The 10,246-nt window shown below is 41.4% G+C and overlaps 1 protein-coding gene across 5 annotated transcripts in view; it reads left to right on the forward strand.

The window, feature by feature from the left end:
• TNFSF4 (TNF superfamily member 4) overlaps nt 1–9,457 on the forward strand; it is a 194,720-nt gene extending 185,263 nt beyond the window's left edge. For all 5 annotated transcript variants that reach the window (XM_062193016.1, XM_062193017.1, XM_062193018.1 and 2 more), the window contains 2 exons: nt 5,039–5,087; nt 6,356–9,457. In XM_062193016.1, coding sequence (XP_062049000.1) covers nt 5,039–5,087; nt 6,356–6,717 — 411 coding nt within the window. In that variant the 3' untranslated portion in view covers nt 6,718–9,457. The remainder of the gene's footprint in view (nt 1–5,038; nt 5,088–6,355) is intronic.
• The last annotated feature ends 789 nt before the right edge of the window (nt 9,458–10,246 follow it).

A 10,246-nucleotide genomic window follows, 5' to 3' on the forward strand; every position in this document is an offset into this window, starting at 1 on the left:
GATTAAAATTTTGTAGTTGCATTAGAGAACAAAGGGAAGCGTGCATGGAGAAATTAGAGCATATGAAGTTTATTGGTGTCAGTGTCTGGTTGGAAGTGATTCAGAGGTCTAGAATTACATATGTAGAACATGTGGCCCAGGGTAGTTGCATTTCCCTCAACTTTGATATATTTCATCCAATTATCCAATGACTTGGCTTTCAAATAGGACAGGCAATTATATTTATAAGAGGCATGAGGTCTGGTTGACAATACTGGAAATGTTAGAATTATGACTGGCATGACTGAAATGTTTGTTTTTTTTTCTTTTTGGTCGATCTTTTATTCTGAAATGCACCTTAAAAGTGTTATTAATTTGTATAAATTTGTCTAGCCTTGATAACATGCAAATACTACTTTATGACACACACTGATAGTGGATAAATTTTAACTCTCCCAATACTAGTTGTATTAAAGCTTGTGGATAGAAAGCCTTTGTTCCCAATGTATTGGATTGTACAGGTGGGGAACCAAGGGCTCCTGTGTGCTTAAGTGTCAGGGCTGGGCTCCCCTGCTGTCTTGCAAGCAGCCAGAGAATGAGCCCAGAAAGAGAAAGAAATGCATCAGTGATTGGGATGGAAATTATTAGAAAGTGAGCATAATTTTCTTTTGCAGTAGGTGCTTGTTTTTTCTCTTCTATTAAATAATAGGAAGGATTTAGTGTAAAATACCCTTGTAGTCATTGTCACTGCCATCCTAACATAATCCCACTGCAATTCTGTGATAGTTTTGCCAGTTGAAAACTTAATTTATATCAGAGCATGTGTTGAAAATTATTTGGCCTCATGCAAAGGAGGCTAAGAGCTTAATTATATACAGCAATACATAGTCTCAATTGCTCATTTATCATCAGAGGGAACCACCTTGGGAGGATGAGGTCTGTTTTTTTTTTGTTACAAGACAGGGGTTGTTATTGTGCTGAAAAGTGTATCTTTCTTATCACTCAATCCCTATGGCATTTCTCTTTTGACTATTGGGATTTGCCTCATCTCTGAAGTGAAAGTGGTCTTAGGTCTTTTATTCCAGCTGTTCTAATTGATATTTCCAAGGCTTTGTCCATTCTGCTGGGTTCCTTATCAAGGCAATATTCCCTCCTTTTTATGTAGCAAATGAGATGAACAGTGAGTGATTTGTAATTCTGCTACTCCCTTTGTACTCAAGAATGAATGGGATTATTTTAAAAACCTTCAGTAATGTATGGCATTGATTAGAGCCAGTATCAGGTATTGAGTGATCATGCAGTCACTACCAAAGTTTTGGACATGGACTAATTCTACCTTAGTTCAGCTAATGTCTGTTGATTGTCACATTTGAGATGGTAGGAGGTATGGACATGCAGTGGGAACTAAACCCAGCCTTCCAGTTGCATCAAGACTAAGCTGGCATGAGAAAGGATATTATGGTGGAAACTTACTAAAGGGAGTTCTCAGAAATGTTTTGGCAGATCCTCCTGTGAGTGTACTTTGAAAACTTCCTCAATTAATGTGGAACAGGAAGTCCACATATAAGAAATATTCCCCTTGAGGATGTAGAGTTGGTGTATTAGAGCAACCACATATTTTGAAGTGTGTTATATCACTTGGATATTTGCCTGTATAGCTAAGACTCATCTTAGGACTCTGTCAATTTCTCAGTATCAGGAAAATGAAGCCACAAGCCCTGTTCTTTGAGTAGAGCTGAGGAAGGCCTTCCTTACTATTTAGTCTTTACTAAAAAGGTTTGAGAAGAAGTAGAGAGAGGATGCTATTAGGGTATTACACAGGCTGTATAGCTGAGTGAGGTTGCAGTACAAATGTGCCTGGTGGGCACTGAAGAAATAGGTTTTGATTGACAATTAAAGAGGCTTTTCTTGGACTCGCTAAATTTCAATCAACAATAAAATATTTTTATTAATATAAAGAGAACAGATTTTTTTGTATTTCATAAATAAAATTCTAAGGAGATAACCACACTTCTCTTCCTCCCTCCATTCCTCAGCCCCCCCCTTCCTTTTTCCTTTTCCTTTAATTTACAATATAATCACAGGCTTTGTGCACCGTTAACCAAAATGTTCAACAAGTAAAAAGTAGGAGGACCAGTGTATTCCATGGGAATACAGAAAAGGGATATGAACAATAATCAAATTATAAGATGTAAGTTTTACTCTTATACATTTTTATGTATTCCTTATTAATTATCACATACCAGAAAAAAATCATATAATATTTGTCTTTTTGGGACTGACTTATTTCATTAGCATAATGGCCTCTAGTTACATCCATTTTGTTGCAAAATACAGGATTTCATTCTTTTTTATTTTAGATTTATTTATCTGTTTGAAGGGCAGAGAGAGAAAGAGAGAGACAGAGAGAGAGAATCTTCCATCAAGTAGTTCACCCCCAAATGGCCACAACAGCCAGAGCTGAGCCGATCCGAAGACAGGAACTTCTTCCTGGTCTTCCACGTGGGTGCAGGGATCCAACTATTGAGCATTCTCCCACTGCTTTCCCAGGCCATTAGCAGGGAGCCGGATGGGAAGTGAAGCAGCTGGGACTTGAACAGATGCACATATGGGATACAGGCCTAGCTTTCACCACTATGCCATGGCGTGGGCCCCAGGATTTCATTCTTAACAAAGTTTTCAAAACCATGTATCTTTGTCTCTAAGAAATAGAACTTTGGGGATAACTTTTTGACTGTGGAAGATTCCTTGGCCAAAGAACTAGTTTTTGCCTGTCCTTTGCATTTCCTCTGGGTAGGGTTCTGAAATTCTCTGATCAGAAGTCAGCGGTCCATCCTGTTGTCCCAGTGAGGACACACTTGATTCACCAGGATCAGAGTCTACACACTCAGACTTCTGTAGTGGGTAAATGTGAAAACTTATACCTTCATGTTCTGGGGCCCCTTTAGACACACGCTGAGAGCTTGTGAGTCATCCTTGGACCATCTCTCAGATCTACGTTGACATGAAGCCGAGGAGGAACTAGGTGTGGTTTTGTCCCAGTGGAGGTGGCATGGTGAGTCTCCATCACCAATCTGTCTCCCCACCATCTTCCACTGACTCACATGCCAACCCCGCTCTCCTCCAGGATCTTGACATTGTGACCTGGTATCAAGTGAGGAATGGCAAGGCCCACGTGGTGGATGCAGAGCCCACTTCCTGATTTCACACTCGATGAGTATCACCCTCTCCCGCCACAGATACCCCACTCTAGGACAAATGCCAAATGAGTATAAGGTCAAAGCCCCATACCACATCCTACTGAGTCAGAATTGGAGGCTCACACTCGGCAATGCTGAGCCCTTGAAACAAGTGTCACCTTCTTGGGAACATGTTTCAGGCTGCTGGATCAACACCTGACTTCAGTCCCGCTCTGTTCTCAGTTCAGTGTGCAAGGAGCTGGGAGCAGCCAAAAAGGGTCTAATTGGGATTCTTGGCAGCATCTGCTTGGCAGCCTGCTCTGTGGGCCTCTTGCTGCTGCCAGGACAGTTGCATGTAATCAAAGTCCAGCTAATGATGTTGCCAAACTGGATGAATTATACAGACAACCCTAGAGGGTCACTTGAGAAGCTCTTTCTGGAGAACTTCTCAGTCTTTTGATATATATCCCAGTATTTTCACAGCTATTTCCAAATTTAAAAACTTATTTTGAGAAACTTTGAAAAATTTTAATGACACATAATAATTGTACAGATTATGAGGCAGCACGTGATAGTTCAGCACATGATTGCAGTGTATACTGTGGATAATTAGCATTTCCATTTCAAAGAATGACCATCTTTTTGTGTTGGGAAGCAGCACTGTTGTTCTTGGTAGGCACAATAGGCATCTTTTCTCCAGAGGCAATATTTGCAATCCATTCCCAGTGTTTCCTTTCAGACACATTCAATGCCCATAGAGATGTTACTGTTTTTTAAAACATAAATGGCAATACACTTTATGTATGATTCTTGCTTTTGCTACTTTTGCTTGGTAGATCTCGTAGTTTCTTCACATTCAACTTGTTTTTTTTTTTAACCACAAAATTATTAAAAACATGTTACTTACTATGTTTTCTCTATTATTTTACTTCTTTTCTTGCTGCTGAATACTGAATTGGTCCAAGTTTGGGTTTTCAAACTGTTGAAGGGAATGGAAAGATCCAATTTTTTTAAAAACTGCATTCAAATATACTGACTTTGAAGGATTAGAACAGTTTTTTTTTTTTTTTTTTTGCCTATGTTCACTGAAAATAGGAAGCTCTTCCTCTTGTGATACAGTGGAAGACTAAAAAATATAGGAAGCTTCTGGTGCTTTCTGGGGGTCTACGGCTGTGATGGACTGATTCATTGCAGGCTTCCTCACGAGGGCCTCTGTCCCTGAACGAGCATCTTCACAAAATGACCTGTTAAGGGTTCTGTCATCTAAATTGGGAACTGGGGCTCAGTGAGATGAAACAATATATCAAAGAAGAGTTGGATAGAAATGAGGACGGAGCTCAGATGCTTGCATAAAACAGCACAGCGGCCCTAATTCGTCTTCAGAGATGGTACAGAAAAGAAAGGGAGGTAGGTAAGGAGACTGGACCTAATTAGAAAAAGCTCTATACTTTCTTCTATAGACTGCCGGATTTCTGCTTTCCTAGATATGATTTGTTCGTTCCATTTGTTCGTGTTTTATTTTCCACAAATGCATCCTTGCAGTGAGCATTTAGCAATGGTTACGATCCTGCTTCGGCGTATTGTACCAAAGTGCCTGGGTTTGAGTCTCAGCTCTGCTTCGAATTCCAGCTTCCGGCTAATGCACACCGTGGAGGCAGAAGGTGACAGCTCAAGCTGCTGGGTCTCAGCCACCCGTGTGGGAGACCCAGTTGGGATTCCTGACTTCTGAATTCAGCCTGGCCCATCCATGGCTGTTGTGAGCATCTGGGGAGTGAACCAGATGATGGGCAATTTCTGTCTCTCTGCCTTTCAAATAAAATAAACAAATAAATTATAATTAGATCATTAAAATGCCTCCCCCCTTTTTTTCCCTCTCTCAGGTATCACTTCAGTATCCTCCAATTGAAAATATCAAGACACAACTTCAAAGTAAGTATTATCAAAAGTTTGATTCATATTTTTGAAACAAGCTTCTCTTTAGTTTCTTGATTTCCTCCACAACACAAGATCTGTCCTTTTCGTTAGGGAATCCTTAAATCCCAGAGTTTTCTGAGCCTGTGTATTGTTTTCAATAGGGACAAAGACGGTATATCAAGAAGAAAAGGGGAGTAATTTGTTACCAAATGTATTTTTATCTTTGTGCTGATTACTTTAGGTACCACATTTAAACTTCCCCACGCACACTTTCAATAGAAATTATTCTCATTTTTCAGTTAAGGAAATTAAGTCTGTCTATCACATCATCTGCTAATTCTCTCCTGGGACAAGATTACATCTTGACGACAACTGGGGAAAGCTCTAGATAGGAAGAAAGGGTGATATTTTGACTACCATGAGGTCATTGTTTGGGTCCATGATTAATACTAGAACAATCACCAGCGGTTTCTAAATGAATATTCATTTGTATATTGAGTTCTGAGCCTAAACAGAAATATGTCTTGCTTTCCAGAAATAGTCTTCATTTTCAATCGAACATATACTGCCTGGAGCAGCTACAAAGCAAGAATTACTGAATTGTGGTCAGCAGTGGGGACCTATTCTTCCCATAACCAAGGGACAAGGGCAAGAACAGAGTGGCCATGCAGGGTGATAGTGGGGCTGGTATGGAAATAGAAGAGATGTAGGCTTTTGGCTTGCATGTGGACTGGCCCTGCTCAGAGTTACCAAACCTGTTACTCTGCTGCCTTCTTTCTCCCGTGGCAGCAACTCTTCTTATAGCACTTTCCCGGAAAAACTAGCAATAGAAGGGAGAAGAAAGTCTCTGTCCTTGAGCTCTTCATCTTACTGAGCTGAACCAACAGACATTCTGTGCTTAGCCGTCTTATAAAGCTTCAATAAATGCTGCTGGTAAGCCCCATGCCCTGAAGATATGACCAGGTAGAGAGAGGCTAGGGAGCAGTGAGAAACACTTGCTTTCAGTTAAACTTCAAAGTGAGGGTAGTGTACAGCAGCAGGACAAGGGGCACCACTGCCACCCTTTGCCAGGGTCCCATTCACTGAGTAAGAGAAGAAGGACTGAAGCTGTCAGCCCCTGCAGGCTCTGATACACCAGGGAAGCCCTGCGTTACAGCTCTGGATTCCAGCCGCATCGGAGGCTGAAGCGCTCTCTTCCCACGTCTCTCCCTATAACTTTCTCTTCACCTCATTGTAGACGTAGTCGATATGTAGAATTCACGTTTTTGTTTTTTCATTTCTAGTCTTAACATCCTATGAGTGTGAAGAGGACAGTTTCATCCTCCCACTCCAAAAAAGGGAAGGAACCATGGAAGTGCAAAACAACTCAGTGGTCATCCAGTGTGATGGCTTTTACCTCCTGTCTCTGAAGGGCTACTTCTCCCAGGAGGTCAACATTAGTCTTCATTATCGGAAGGGTAAGGAGCCCTTCCCGATCCTGAAGAAGGCCAAGTTTGCCAACTCCAACGTGGTGTTAGAATTGGGTTACAAAGACAAAGTCTACCTGAATGTGACCAGCGACAGCGCCTCCTGCAAACAGCTCAGCGTGAATGCTGGCGAGCTGATTGTCCTCCTTCAGAATCCCGGTGGGTACTGTGCTCCATGAGGGTCTCATGGCCGCACCTAAAGCCAGGCACCAGCAGGACTGCCAAGCTGGGGGGGGACAGGACACAGATTCCTCTTATGTGTGAGGCGCTGTCCCAGCTCAGCGACATGGGACAGGACAGGAAGCGGATCCTGCACTGCAGCCCCCTCCCCTTGCCCCCCACCTCAGGGATATTTAAAACTCATTTTACGTATCAGTAACCTTATCCTTCTGTCTTCTAAGTCCCTAGCCTTCATCTCCCTGCCTGGCCTCAGGCCTATTAGGCACCTTCGTGAGAAAGGGGAAACAGGTGCTGCTTTTTCCAGACTCAGTGTTTCTATCTATAGTTGTTATAATAAACTTATGTTACTGACAAAGGCACTTGACTACCATTTGCTGGAGACTGGGCAAGCGTGTGGCATTGTCGACATGAAGAGGAACAAGGAGTGAGCTTACGGATCCGCAGAAGGTGGTGTGGACTAACCCTTGGGAGCCCATGTGGCCTCTTCAACCAGATTGGTCACAGTTTGCATCTTGCCTCAATTCCTCTCTCACTCAGAGGGAGTTCCAAAGGAAAATCAGCTTGTGGACATCAGGACCTGAAATACTGTGTGCTGTGGGCTCTTTTCCTTTGCTGCTTTGTTTTCCCATCATCCAAACTTAAGAGAAATATCTCTTCAAAAAACCATCCTGAAGTTGTGATGCTGTGAGCGATCTAGTCATTGGTTCAGGGAGAACTGAGAGAGATGCTTCTATTCAGGGAAAGTGAGTTAATTTATTGTGAGCATAGTTATCTTTATTACACCATGACTGGGACTGCTCAGTAAACACAAGTAAGGATTTGAACAGCCAAGGGAAGAAAAATCCTTTGCCACAGAGAGGCAGAGTTATTCATGTTTATCTTCCTGTTGGTGCTGAAATACCACCTCAGCTCCACGCTTCATTCATATGAACCACGGTGCTGGTTCCAAATGAAGTGATGCTGTTCTCAAATGCAGTTTTATGTCAGTTGGCATGAAGAAGCCATGTGTCTTATGAAAAAAAATGGGATTGATCTCTGTCTGGAAATACCATAATACCATGTAACATCTCCCATTAGTCATTGGAATTAGACTTATCATCAGCCAATATCAAGGCTCCAAGGTGATGAGCCCCTTATGTTTATTTTGAATGTCCTCTTAATTTGATATGATATATCATGCTTAATGACATTATGGAGAAATGAGATTTTTTTATGTCAAGTTACCATAAAATTTATAACTTCTCTGTTCTAAAACTTTGATAAACTTACATTTTAAGTAATTTTTAGTTGTAGCAAATGTTTCCCTGTTGCTTCATAGAGGACATGAATATAGAATTTTTGGATATTCTTTGTCATCAAAGAAATTCTACGTTCTGTAATCCATTGATTGTCACTAGGATCTTCAGAAAGATACACTAAAGGGTCTCAATTACATTTGGATTTTTTTTTTGTCTCTTTGGCATAATTTTCTGTGTCCTCCTGACTAAGCATTTACAGGGGAGCCTGTTTGTGGAACATTGTATTTTGAGAAAATTATATATGGATTTCAAAGATTCTTTGCATTGAAATAAACATTTTAAATCCATTTTCCAAGAACTTTTGGAAGTACACTTATATGTTCAACTACTACTGTATTTTAATTTGTATGGAAAGAAGCTAAATTAAAACGCAAAATAAAAGCAATTGTGTGTAAGGTAAGAGTAACCAAGCTCTGAGTGGCTATCAGGACACTGTAATCACAATCATTGTCATAATAACAGCTAAACATTTACGGAGGGCCTACTGTGGGCCAGGTCGAGGATTAAATGCTTTGCAGGAATTATTCTGAGAAAGATATTCTGTGATATCTGTCTTGACTGCTCAGATTTATCTGTATACAAGTATGTGTGTGTAATTTACTTTTTATGTTTTGCAAAGCTGCAGTTACTTAATGAGTGATATTTTAAAAAGTAAATGTTTATGACTACAAGTAATATTTAAGAAAATGTATGTTTACTTTTTTAAGTTTGGGATTTCTGCCTTTCTCATGGACATGCAGTGTGCATGCGAGGCCCAGGCATAACTGAGTGGGCTGTTCATCTTTGGTTTCAGGGCCTCTCCTCACAGCAGCCCACTCCCTTCCATCACGCCTGGCCTGCTCTTCTCATGGTTGCCTCCTCAGCCCCAGGAATATCTCTGCCATGTGCTAGGCTTACTCTGCCACCGTCTACCCAGCAACCTACACCTGTTCTGTGTTTCAGTCCCTTTAAATCGTGGCTTCCAAAGGGATAATTAACCCTTTTCTATGCAAGGCAGAGTTTTGTGGAAAGAAAACCAAGACAACGTCAGGAGATAGGAACTGTAATTTTGACTCGGTCACTAACTAGCTAGGTGACCTTGGGCAAATAATTTCCTATTTCTGTATCCTGCTTTCCTTCCTTGTTAAAGGAAAGGAGTGCTAAACGTCTGGCAGCTTAGACACTCATGCGGAGAAAGCTATATTGTTACTTTGTACTAGTTGCTCTGAGTCAAAGCATGTAGCTTTCTGTTTTACTACATAAACATTTTTTTGCCTCTGGACAAGCTAGCATCTTCTCAATCTTATTGATGACTCTTACAAGAGGTGTTAACAACTGTTACTTAGTGAAATTCTATTTAGAGAGTGCTGAAGGGATTCCAATCTTGATCCAAATTGTAAATTATTTTTAAGAATAATGGGCTGGCCCCCTATTTTAAAACCATACTTTTGTATTTGTGCTTTCTTAGCTCTCAGAGTATTAATATTGGTATTAATAATATAGCTAATAATAATGTTGATATTTACATGAAAACAAATAAAAGATCTCAGAATTCACTACTGGCAGAGCATTGGAGTTTTCATTTATCCTTCTCCTAACCTGATGAGGGGAGCTTGAGACAAGTTCTCTGGTTTCCCACCTGTCTCCAGTTTTAGCCACAAGAGAGTGACCAGGGGTGGCTGAACTGGCAAAGTCCATCTTTGCTTTTGAGAAGATGTTCATGGGAGGTCCTCAGAGTGCCCGTCCATGATTCAGGAGTCGGATCCCAATAGGGCCCCACTATGCTTCCATTCCCCATGGCCTCATTTCTAACACTGGGCTCATCTCTTTTCCCCTCTCCTTAGAGTAATTACATCTGCGGTCTCAAGATGTCACAACCGTGATTGGGTCTTTGAGGCATACCCTGGCCACAGCGGTCCCTGTGCTACCCTTGGTGGCGCTGACGATTCAACCCTCTGAAATGCTTCCCTGCTATGGATTCTTCGGCTTCACTTTTATCTGGTCTTCTCTTTCCCTCCCAGATCTCTGCCTTTCTTGGTCTTCACCCTCCTCCTCTTCCTCTGCCCACCCTTTTTAATGGTGGTGCTCTTCAGGGCTCTACTCCAGTCCCTCTTATTTTTCTACACCTGAGGCAGTCAGTAAACCACAATCTAGCCTATGTGTGTGTTTTATTTGTTTGGTACATTGGATTTAAAGGCCAGGGCTTTAACCTGCTGTGCCACAGCACCAGCCCCTCATTAATGCTCTATTA

The sequence above is a fragment of the Lepus europaeus genome, chromosome 5 (assembly GCF_033115175.1).
Source record: "Lepus europaeus isolate LE1 chromosome 5, mLepTim1.pri, whole genome shotgun sequence".
Taxonomy (NCBI): domain Eukaryota; kingdom Metazoa; phylum Chordata; class Mammalia; order Lagomorpha; family Leporidae; genus Lepus; species Lepus europaeus.